The following is a 12995-nucleotide window of genomic DNA, read 5'->3' as shown; positions in this document are numbered from 1 at the left end:
TAAAAAGCAGAACATAATCAAAGGAAAGCAACTGAATTTTCTGATAATTTATCCTGTTGTCTTTTAATACATTATTAATTGCTGAAATAAGAGGTTCACAGTGTACAGTTCATCTCTTTCCAAGATATTCAAAAGAAGAATCCTTGTGCTGTGTTTGCTATATCATAGTCTAGATACATGGAAATTATGGTGATGGTAGATATTTAGCAAAAGAACTTCAGTGAAGAAATAGGCAGTCTTGAGAAACGTTAGAAGGGAAGTCTGTTAAAAGTGAGACACATTTTGTTTTCATTAGTGCTGGGGCAGCTCAATTAGACTGGGATGTACATCTTTGGTAAAATGAAAATTTGACTAAATATTTAAGGAAAGAAAAATGGAGGATTGAAAGTGATGTGAGGGATAATTGATAAAGTAATTTTATTCAGAGGGAAAATGTATTTTCCCAGGTAACTATAATCTATTTATCTCTCCAAACCAAAAATGCTGTTCTGCTTTTGGCTGAGCATGTGTTTTCTGAGGACTTCCCCAAAGTTCTGGCTGTAGCCACACACTGACTACATGCCCTTTCTTTCTAGGAACCCAGAAAATCTGGTGACACTTTTCAAGTGTTGACTTTTATGACATAACCACTATTAATGCAGGAAATAATTAGAATTTGACACAAAGTTTTAGATTATTATGAAGTATTTTATGTCATAGGAACATTTTGCGGTTCTGGGCAGTAGAATTTTTTTGTTTTAGAACTGACTCACTCTGCATGCCTGCATCATTAATTTCTAACAATGTGTAAGTATAGAAAATTTGATAAGGCAAGACACAGAAGTCTGGTTCGTATCTTATATCTTCTTTTTTCTTTTAGGTTTACAAGTTGTCCTGAACTCCATTATAAAAGCCATGGTCCCCCTCCTCCATATTGCCCTTTTGGTATTGTTTGTAATCATAATCTATGCTATTATAGGATTGGAACTTTTTATTGGAAAAATGCACAAATCTTGTTTTCTTATTGATTCAGGTAAGTCATTAAACTTTTTACTAAAGTAAGGAGTTAATTTTCTTTCAAGACTGGGATTTCCATTTGAAATAGAACACGGACCAAAGCACTAAAACTGCTGTAACCAGTTTTCATTGTGGATCATAATTTTAGGGAGAGTGCATTATATTTTTAAAAGCAACAACAACAAAAATGCATATCAGAGACTAAAACGTTCTGAATAGGTTTTCATTTCTGAAATGTGTTACTGAAATGTCATTAGTCAAGATAATAAGGGTCATTATCCACAAGGGACAACTCAGTAGTTTTTTTTTCTTCCCCAAAGGGTTGATATTTCTTTATGCAAAGTTAACTCAGATTTTGAGAACTGAAAGTTCTGATTTTTTGGTCAATTTTCAGATATACTAGTTGAAGAAGATCCAGCACCTTGTGCATTCTCAGGGAATGGACGTCAGTGTGTCATGAATGGCACTGAATGTAAGGGTGGATGGGTTGGACCAAACGGAGGCATAACCAACTTTGACAATTTTGCATTTGCAATGTTGACTGTGTTCCAGTGTATAACCATGGAAGGATGGACTGATGTGTTATACTGGGTAAGTTCATCAACCACCAAGTTTTGTTCACTTTCAAACAAGCCTCTGTGTTCAAGTGAGAAATGAGCTGTTTTACAATCCTTTCATCAGGAAATCTTGGGGAGTTTTGCAGGAGACAAGCTCAGCTGCATACTTTTTCCAGTCACAGCATTTGACTGGTCTCCAGGCTAAAAAGACATTCAGAAACAAATTTATTCATTGCTTATTTGAGGGTTTTTTGCCTATTCCATTTGGATAAGTGTAATATTATGTTTATGTCCTTTGGACCAGCATTTTTTTCCATACAAGCCTACAGTTTTAAGTATGTCTTTTCTGATTAAGCTTAAGAGGTCTCTTTTTGCAGTACTTCTGCAAAATATTTCACAACATTAACATAAATTAGAACAAAGCAAGCTCCCAACTGTCATTGCTTGGGGACTGCAAACCATTTGCTAAACAACTCACAAAGAACAAATTGCAAGAGCTGTGAGCCTGACATTGTCTCTGTAGAAGCAGTAAAAGATATTTCCAAAATGTAAGTGTTTAAGTCCCAAACTTTAAATGCTCTATCATCAGTTATGGAGACTCCACAATCTTTAATCATAAACAGCTGGACATAGACTGAGAAACTGAAGTTATTTTTAGTTCTGATTTTACAAATGAGAATGGAGGACAAAGAACACGGAGATTTTTAAAGAAACAGGGTCATGTAAATATACAGGTAGGTATTTCTCTGATTAACCCCATTCTAGTCTTAGGACATTACATTCTTTTGTGAATCTTTAAGCACCTAAATATTTGACATGAGTGATTTGTCCCAGGTTTTTCAAGTCTGTGACACAACCTACCTGCCATAGGTGCTGAAAATCACTGGGAATGTTCTGTATTACAGAAGCAAATATTTATTGACCTAGAGAAATATAATCAAAGTCACATATTCAAGTGGCTTTGGTATCTGTCTTAACCAATATTTATATAATGAAATTATAGATCTGGTTTCTTTCTATCTGTAGACCAACAAATTACCCATTGTCAGCTGAAATTACTTGCTGAGAACAAGAGAAATGACAATTTGTTAGTTTTAATTTTACCCCTGGATTAAGCTGACATAGATTTAGCTATTGCTAGTTAAAAATTGGAAAAGATTTTGTTTTAATTGCAAATTGTGAAAATATTACAGGAATACTAGATTGTAGTAAAAAAATGTCTAAAGAATCTAAGAATACCGTTTTAGCCAGAAGTGAATGGGTTTTGTGGGTTGCTTTTAACCTAGAAATATGATGATACACACAGACTGAGTTTTATACAAAACAAACAAAATCAAACACAAAAGTATTATAAACTGCACAAAATTCTGATTTTCATTTGGTCACTGTGTGAAGAGTAAAATTAACTATGTGGGCATATCTTGCTAGCAGGTGTAATCTGAGTGGGTGAAACACGTACAATGTTTTGCATCATGATTTGTGGCATTCTGTTAGCAAGAATGACAGCTGAAAACGACAGCTTCCGATAACAGTCATTAGCACAGCTCTTTATCACCTTGTTAACAGCAGTAAACTTGGCTCAAAAATTCTCCAAGCATCAATAATGATTTTTCTCTTATGCACATCTATTATAGATTAAGGGCTTGATCCTGCTACTGCTAGGATCCTGGTGACTCACATGGACATCCTGCTGCTCACCAGTTTGCGTCTGAATCCCATATGTAACTCATTGGATAGCATGTGTTACATGTTTCATCCACAAAAAGTGTGACTCATTGCCAAAAGTTAGACTTTATAGGTAGCATCCTTGTTTTTGCCAGAACGTTTTTAGTCAAAGTTCTCTCTTTGCTCTCTAGCCCTAACTGAAGGCTTACACTATTAGTTTTGGACCCCAATGCAGTCCTTGTTATTGGCAAAGAGGCAGCTTCTGTGTGCCTGGTTTTTAATGCTCTGGCTCACATTCTGAAGCTGAGACCATAATATTCTTTGCCTCATTCTCAATTTGTGCTAGAAAACACTCAATTACAAAATCTGAGTCTGCATTTGCATATCTGCCTCTAGATTTTTTCCATGTCTTTCAAACATCTAGAAATATAGTCTATTAATGGCACACATATTTTGTAAATTGCTTTTTATTTTTAGCTATTTCACTTGATATGTAGGAACACACATAATGAGCAGTGGTACTTGCCAGTAAACCCCTCAATTTTCTTATGAGTACCAAAATTATCCCATTTAATTCTACTCGTTTTTGCCATAGTGAAGTTATCTTGAGTTACTACACTTGAATAATCTACCCTGACACTACTGTAACTTGAGGGAGAGTTGGGCAGGGCCTCTGTGAAACAAGCTCCAACTAGGTTGCCAGCACAGGTGATTCAATGATGAAGCAACTGTAATAGTGGCTACTGAATTTTACTAAGTCAATTTTATGGACAGGCATTGCATTACTAGCTGAAATCTCAATGGCTCTTCAGTTCTGACACCTGACTAGCACTGTTCAGATTGATCTGGAGATTTTTGAGGTTGAAGCACTGGAGCTGAAATTGCTGAATATTGGCAGTGATGTCCTGCGTGGTTTTGTCTATTAATACACCGACTGATATGTTAACAGAATATTTTCACAGGGATTCATGTTTAAAATACACAATTCATTACTTAAAATACCTAGACAATCTAAAATAAATAACTTGTATAAGGTTTAAGGAAAGGGCTGCTACTTTTTATAATATATTCTTTACTGTTATGTCAACGTCACAGAACTGTCCTTTCCTGCTGTTTGATAGTAACACCTTGTCATCAAATATGTCCTCTATTTATAATTCCTCTGTTTTTCTAACAAAAGGTGTGCACTTAGAAATCTGTTTCTTCCTTCAGAAATTAAAATTTATATATGCCAATATACTCCTTGTAGCATCTTAGAAGATTTGAAGAAAATCAATCCTTTCTGTAAACAGCCTGTTCAGGCTGCAGTGCAGTTTTGTGTATGTGTAGTATGCAGGTGTCTACACAGCCATGGCATTAATGTTACTGGAAGTAACATCAAGAAAGAAGAGACTGTATCAGTATTTCTTTAACTGTCTTTCCATAACCAAATATAAGAGTTGTGGCTTCCTTACTAGCTTCTCAATAGTGTAAGTTGATCTTATTTTTTTATTGAACGTAAACAAAAGGTAGAAAATCACTCTTTTCTAGCTTGGTGAGGATTTGTAAAAAACTACTAACTCCCACATAAACCTATGCATAGCAAAGAAAATAATTAGAATAATAAATCAAGGTAGTCTGTTATTTCTCAGAATGTCAATCAGATGATCAGAAATTCAATCTTCTAATCATGTCACATTTTAGAATGCTCCTAGTTCAAGAACGTTAAAGGAGAACCTGCTCAGGAGTATTATAAGGGGATATAATGAAACCAGCTGATGTGCAGCCAAAGATTTTTCCTAAACAAAAGAACGTTTTTTGCAAATGTATTTAATGAGAGAACCCCTGGACTCGGGCACAAAACGTATTAGTCCATAAACAAGAAGTTGCAGAATATATCTGAAATATTATCAGAAATGTGATCAGAGTGCTGAGCAAGAATCTCTAAAAAATCTTGATCAATAGTCGAACAGGCAATAATAATCTAGAACTTTGAATTGAATAATTCAATCTGATAGGATACAACTACTTTGAGTGATTTAAGTCTTATTAGTCCCATTACAACAGCAAAAATGGAAGTCATATTATTGCATCCAAACAGTACTTGTCAGCAATTGATTTCAGCTTACACAGAAGTCAAGGAATGCTCGCCAGCTTTTCCCCCCTGTGTAAAACAGTGGCAAATATTCAGCAAACAATTATTTTAAAATAATGAGAAAATATGCTAGAAAAATACCAGAAAATATTTGATTATGCCTTTGTCTGTTTTGTACTAAGGATAGCTTAATGCTGTGCTCTTAGCATCACTCAGCACCACTCACGGGTCATCTAAGGGAGACTCTTCAGTGAAACAAGGCAGCTCATCCCCAAAGGCATTGATGTGCTGGATGCACAGTGCTCCCAGCCCCGGATGACTACATAGCCAGAAATTTGACACATGATATCCAGCTGGAGAAAGAGTGTTAGATGTTTTGGATGACAGTATTAATATACTGCATAAATCCCACTTACAAGCCAGGGATTGCAGGCAGGCTTTTTTTTGAATTTGCACGTTAATTATTGAATTCCATTTTATGTTAAAATCTAGCTTAACCTCCCTGCCTTTAAGGTAATGATTTGGACTAATTACTTTCTTCTCCAGATAGAAAAAGCTCCAAATCAACCAATTTTAGATTGCAAAGAGACAAGACTTAAATTACCAATAAATTACAAACCTCAAAAGAGGGCATGATCAAATGCAGAGGTACCAAGCTAAGGAAGATACATATTAAAAGTTTGAATTAGCATCAAAAGGGATGGTCATACAATGTAATTTTTTCAAATGAGCATCTTAATACAAAGACCCAACCTGAGGAGGATTTTACACCACCTCACAGGGAATCATCTTTCCCATGAAGTGAACTTGATTTACTTTGACAGGATGTCTAGTATCTCAGTCTTAGCTGACTGCTGGCCTGTGCTACAGTCAAAACATGAAACTCATTTCTTGTCATAGATCATTGCAAATACCCAAAAGAGCCTACTGTTTCTCCCCAGAAAACTTAAACAAAAGGGATAGAATTTGGATTAGAAGTAGGCTAGACTTTAGGTAGTGCTAAGAACTCCAGAAGTTGAATAGCTAGTTTCTTCCAAGAACTTTGCCACAAGAAGCAAACAAACCTTTTCAAAATATTCTAGTTCCCAGATGGTTACAGGATAACAGTTTAGTAGATAAATTCACATAATATTTGGGGTTTTTTTCATTGTTTCTACCTAAACTAAGGTAACAACTGTACATCATCAATCCAAATCGTATGTGCTATTTTGCTTGCATTTTTTTTTTGTATCCAGCCTTTAAGAAATACTAAATAAATGCAATTATGATATAATTTTGTAAGGTATGTGTATAGGTGGCATAGGAGATATGAAAAGTATTTAGTACATGTTACCAAAGTGGATACTATGTTAATTTTAATACATTGTAGCTAAATATTTAAAAATAAGCACGCTATTCATCACATTAGTTAATTAATTTCAACAGTTTCTTGAGCTCTTAGCTTTAACAAAGCAAATCAGTACATAGGTTTTATAAATTTCTTACATGTAATTAGTTTGGGCAATATAGATAAATAGGTAGAAGCACTAACAAACTGTTAATTCTAAATCGATATACTGCAGTTCATGAAGGGATCAAATGCTTCCATTTCCTTATACCTGGAATATGGATTTTGTTACACCTGGTGGAGTCCTCCCACAATCCAATAGAAAACCTTCTCTGAGTTACTTTTTTGTAGAGGACAGAGCTCTGCATTTTGTTCTGGTAGCATCCATCTGCTCTGCAGATTCAGCCTAGGATGGCTACCTGAAAAAGAGAGAATAATTTCTTAGTAGTCACATTTGACATGTAGCCATTTCTTGGAACAGTTCTTTGATTGCCCACTCCAGTTAGGAAGTTGATTAACGAAATGCCACCCACAGTAATTGGCTAAAATAGCATCAGATGCTTTATTTTCCACCTAAGCGGGAATAAAAAAGACCTGCATCTATACTTATTTCTAATTAATATTAGGAAAAAAATTAAACAATCAGCTTTTCAACAATACATATTTATGTGACTACCTAAATTAAATACTTTATTAGCTAACAATGGATAAAGATAACAAGGTAGAAATTGAGGTCTGTTTAGATACACCAAAGCAAATTAATAAAACTGAAGCAGTGTCTTACAAGTCGAGGTGTAACTTGAGAGGTCACTTACATGTCTTACATGCAACTTTATAGCATGGTTCACATACAGAAGGTGGGCCAAATTTGGAGGTTATCAAGTAATTACAAGGTTCTCTAGGTACTGTTCCAATTTTTTACTTCTCCAAAGGGTATATTTCTCTTTAGCCCTTACTGCCTGAGCTCTGATTTTCCATTTGTTGCTGAGCTGAAACAAAGCAGTGGTCTCTGAGTTCCCATCCCACCAGTGGGTCTCTTGGCTGTGTCTGTGTTGGCAGCACAACAAAGCTGAGTCTGGCCAACCAGGAGAATGTCAGAGAAATCTGTGCTTCAACCCCAGAACCCAGATAAGATTGAAAGTAAAATTACATGCTTTTACAAACCAGCCTGGAGGCTGCTCTGCTTCAAGCACAGCCTGTTTTAAGTCAGCTTTAAGTTAACTCCACTTCAGCCGGGAATATCCCGGAATACAACCTTTGAAGCTAGAAGGCTTTGAAAAGCTGTCTGTTACACTCTGAAATGAGTAGAATAAATTGCCTGTGATCTGAGCTTTTGTGAACCCACATTGTGTGCTTTGAAGAATACAGGATTATTCCCATTAAAAAAACCAACTATTCATTTCTGAAGGATTTTTACACCTCTTGAGAGACTGAGTTTGTCAATCTTAGTAATTCTTAAGATGATTAGGTTGATTATAGTTTACTATAAACACACCAATTGTGTGTCTATTGGAATGTTATAAGAAGTGGAAGGTAAAATTGAAAGCTAAGGAAACTAAAACTTAAATTAAGCAAGCTTGAAACATCATGGAAAATAGTTCAAAATCGGTTCATGCATCAGCATATGAGATCTGTAATAGTACAAATGCAGAATTAGAGGCATTACTGCATTGCTTTATCATTATCCCCAGTTAGGGCCTAGATTAGTTGATACATACCAAGAGCTTGCAACAATTTTCAGTAAAATATGATGAGATCTACAGAAAATAAGACACTGATTTGCATGCAATTGCATATGAGGTTTTTGCTTACGACTACCACAGATAGAGGTAAATAATATTTTAATGATTTATCTGCTGTTTTATATGGCTATGTCTGCTGTAAATTTGGCTTTCTCCCTTTTTCACTTCAGAGTCTTGGTCTCTAATCATCTGCTCTGCATTGTAGTGACAGTTGACTCCAACTACAGCAGAGCTAACAAGATATTTCACTCCAAATGCCAGATGAGGCTGATTCAGACTGTACCAAGTTTGTCTTATCAGCTTAGGATAATTCTTCAAGGCTTTGCAGACATATACTTGCAAACATATACATTTAAATATAAAGAGCCAAATATACAGTGAAAAATCAATTATTCTCCGCCAATTTAACTTGCATAGAGTAACCTGTCTCCAGATCTGGTAGCATCAAAGAATGAGCTCTTTTACAAGGACTTTTGGACTGTTGGTTACTGCATCACTCATGAAAGGGATAGGCAGAATTTTAGAGCTCAGTTCAAAATTCTTTTCAAAGCTGTTTATATATACAAATCTAATTTAACATCTGTTTGAAAGGAGTGAAAATGCCAGAGTGTAACTAAAAGTGGCATCTGTGGAAAATAAGCATTTTGAAACACTTATCTGAGTACAAGACATCTACTGTTATGGTGAAACAGAATTGAGTGATATGAAAATGAACGTGTCCTTCATGCCATCCAGCATCTCATCTGTCCTCTGGCTGGCATGATGGGAAAGCTAATTAGAATTTAAATCCAAATGGTAAGACTAGATCTGGAAGAAGGTATAGAAGGGCAAGGAGGATGGTACTTGGGGGTGTTATGGACGTTAAAAGCTTAAGACTCAAAAGGAGACAGGACAAGTCAATTGAGAGCCATTAAATATTACACCCCTTTTGGTACAATACATGTCTGAGCCACAGAGGGTGGGAGTCTTGCAAGAATTTTTGATGAGTGTATGAGATGTGATATCTTCTAGATTTCCCTAGTGTTAGTTTAGCATAATTCAAAGGGTTTTATTGTTTACATTTCTTAGTTGCAAATTCCATTGCATCTGGAACTTATTTTCATAACTTTTTATTATGCACCTTAGGTGAGAAGTCAGCATCAATCCTTTTAACTGAGAATGCCTTGTTTCTGAGGCTGGAGATTTTCCTCACATTTTAACTACACATTGCATCAATTTTTAATCAGAAGGCAAATTGACTCTTTTAATCTGTCATTAATTTGAAAGTTATGGAAAATGCCACTTGGCACACGTGGAATGGGCAGGAAAGTTTTCTGAAAGGAGATGACTGCTTTTTGTACTTTGATCTCTGGCGTTAATGCAATCAGAAATATTACTTCATTAATAGATACTACAGTGCTTTACTTGAATAGAGTTTGTCTCTAGAATTACATGGCAAAAGTCTGGAGTAGATGTGTTTCATTCTGTTCCTTTTAGGAATTTAATCTTCAATTAGAACCAATGTGTGCCACTAGATTAAGGGTTCCTGAGTTAGGAATGCTTTTGAATTAATTCAGCATTTGCCTAAACCAAAGCATTTCGTCTAGCACTATTTAGCTGCAGTTTCCAGCTTTTACATCACAGGCCATTAGTCCTAGACAGATTGGCCTAAAAAAGTGGGCTTAAAATCCAACTGGTTGTTTTTTTCTGGATAGGCCTTTTTAGGTTTCCATGAGTATGTTTCTTAAGTCTGTCTTCTGATAGGTATAATGAGCTCACTAAGAATATACAGTGGAAATGGTCTTTATAGAAAAGCTTGTGTGAATCTGCAAAGAGTGTATTTAAAAATCAGTTACTTCAACCTTCCTTAAAAAACACACAACAGTAAAAACTTTAAAACTTCATGTAACCTTGCTCTTGATACAATGTTTGTTCAGAAGTGTTTCCAGAATATTTCCATGTTTTCTCTGTTTCTAAAATTTTATTTCAGTTTTTAGTTTTCCTAAAATTATGTTCATGTGTTTACACAAATTCATTCTCATTTAAAAAAAAAAAAGGTCTGACTGCTTCTGACTGTATTTCAGGAAAAAAGTATTTCAAATTCAATGTTAGAAATAAAATATTGCTTGTGCTATTGAAATAGGTATTACTTTCTCTTTTCTTAAAGGACCATTCATGTAGCTAAGATGCACATGGACTAAAAATCTGACAATTCAATATATTTCATCAGCATTTTAATTTGAGATCTGAAACATAGTTCGTATTCTACGTGTTGAAGAACAAGTGTTGCAGTGCTCCATTTATGTTTGATAACTTTTTTGGTCTAAATGCTACATTCACTCAGTGTGTTGTTTTGCAGTATGTATTAGAGATGCAAAGTGAATATGACAAGTGTCTTCTTTCTTGTGCTGCCCTTGGAATACTGAAGGAATGCATAGAGTGCTAAATCACCTGAATGATGACATTCTCTTTTTCTCTGACTCTTTATTACTATAGTGATCTACTCTATAAGATCATCTTATTTCTTGCAGATGAATGATGCTATGGGATTTGAATTGCCATGGGTGTATTTTGTCAGTCTCGTCATCTTTGGGTCATTTTTCGTACTAAATCTTGTTCTTGGTGTATTGAGCGGGTAAGCATACACCTTTTTCATCATGAAGGCAGAGTCCTGAATTCAGTTGCCATGAACACACAGGTTTTCTTATACAGGTGAGACTTCAGTTGTGGTGACATCTTTTAATAAATCTCTATTTCTTTATTCTCTAGAATAGAAAATTTTCATTAGCTATCATATAAAATATATCAAAATCAGATTTTCAACATACCAATATATATTTTTCATGCTGAATATTTGTGGCACAATTATAAAAATTACTAATTATTATCTGGTATTTATTTAAATACTATTTTAATTAATCTCCTAAGGCATCACATCTACAACATTGGGTAAGTAAAGAAATTAAATATTTTTTAAATTTTTTTTAAAGACCTGAACAAAACAAACTTTCAGTGTTAAAACCTATGTGATCTGGCAGCTGCAAAAAGGACTCTGCTGTTTAATGAGTGACTGAATCATAACTTATTTCCTTACATTTTACAGGTAAATGATGCAATAGGATGTGAATGGCCATGGATCTATTTTGTTAGTCTTATCATCCTTGGCTCATTTTTCGTACTTAACCTGGTTCTTGGTGTACTTAGTGGGTAAGCAGTTGAGTTAACATTGTGTTTGCTACTGCTACTTGTAAGATGGCCTCTGCATTTACTCAAGCTTCTGAGCAATGGCTTTTTTGCATGCACTTGAGATTCTTATGTCATCCTACCAGTGCTTGCTCTTTTGACTGAACTGTGTGATTCTATTGCCTGTATCTGTCTGACATCACGTTCACCATGCTTGCCAAAAATATTCATTAAATGAGGCAATGATCTTATTATTCTATAATATTCCATCAGGGAGAAACACTATTTTGCACACAGAGATCGGTGATGCACCTGTGCAAATATTCTCCTCTATAGTTACAGACAAGTGTCCTTTTTTGAAAGTCCTACTTTTGCTTTTGTTCAAATATACGTAAAGTAATTGAAGTGTTAATAATGTTTACCACTCACAATATGTTTGTAATGGGTGCTTCAAGATCTGTCTTACAGAAAGAGTATGACTAGACTACCTCGACACAAAGTTTTTAGTGCTTCCTGCATTGTAGAGCTGTGTATTGCTGTGACAACCTGCACCAGAAAGCTGATATCTTTATCAATAATCAAGTATCAATTTAATATACTTGTCATAGAGATGTTGTCACAGCTTTTTGTTGGATTGTGTAACTCCTGATTCCAGCCAAGAACTTGGTGTCAGCCGTAAAACTGTAGTTTATAGCAACAGTTTGCAAGGTTTTCTTCTTGCAAGGTTTTCTTCTTGCAAATCTCCCTTACTAAGAATACAACTCTGCCATTTCCTGGTTTCTGACACACTTGAGCTCGGGAAACTCCTGTTAATAGTAAAGATATTTTCTGATAAATAAAAGATCCAGCTAGCAACTGAATACCAAAAATATTATTATAATTGTGTGTTTTAGCTTTGTTTGGGCAGCCTTAGGCAAGCTGTGCCATCTTTTTAAGCCAACAGAAAAATTTCTGTAGCATAGAAAGGAGCCAGACACCAGTGCTGACGGTGTCATCAGGCTGCTGGTGATGTGCACAGCCCTATTGACGGCTTTGCCACGTTTTAAATTAGATTTGAAATAAATTCTAATGCATAATTATATTCCTGGAAATCAGGCAATCAAACAAAATTTCCAGGTGTTGGTAACTATGTTACAAGGATGTTTTTATTGATGAATGGTTTTACAATGTGTTTTTTAAAACCTTAAGTCATCTATCTGTGACAGACTACTGTTGAACGCTGGAAACAAGGGACAGTGTAGTTTTACCTTGCTGTCAGAATCACTGTAGAAAGTAGATGTTTAAAAGCAAGGAGATAGTGCTAAAAAGACTTAGAGTTTTAGATTTAATCTCTTCCTTCCAACACCTACCCTGCAAGCCTAATACAGTCCTATTTGCTTTTTTTTTGAGGGACAAATGTGCAAATTGTTGCAAAACTAAGGGACTAGCTTTCATGTTACAGCCACACTGGGGAAAGAAAGACAGAGAAGGAC

General features: G+C 35.2%; 1 protein-coding gene across 2 annotated transcripts in view; it reads left to right on the top strand.

Annotated features, from left to right (window-relative positions):
- Positions 1-12995, top strand: part of CACNA1D (calcium voltage-gated channel subunit alpha1 D) — a 164386-nt gene that overhangs the window by 55829 nt on the left and 95562 nt on the right. For both annotated transcript variants that reach the window (XM_051627843.1, XM_051627844.1), the window contains exons 6-8: positions 860-1012; positions 1391-1587; positions 11444-11547. In XM_051627843.1, the coding sequence (XP_051483803.1) occupies positions 860-1012; positions 1391-1587; positions 11444-11547 (454 nt within the window). The remainder of the gene's footprint in view (positions 1-859; positions 1013-1390; positions 1588-11443; positions 11548-12995) is intronic.

The sequence above is a fragment of the Apus apus genome, chromosome 9, assembly GCF_020740795.1.
Source record: "Apus apus isolate bApuApu2 chromosome 9, bApuApu2.pri.cur, whole genome shotgun sequence".
NCBI classification, from domain to species: Eukaryota; Metazoa; Chordata; class Aves; order Apodiformes; family Apodidae; genus Apus; species Apus apus.
The sequence above is the reverse complement of the archived record's forward strand: the minus strand, read 5'-3'. Positions and strand labels throughout refer to the sequence as shown.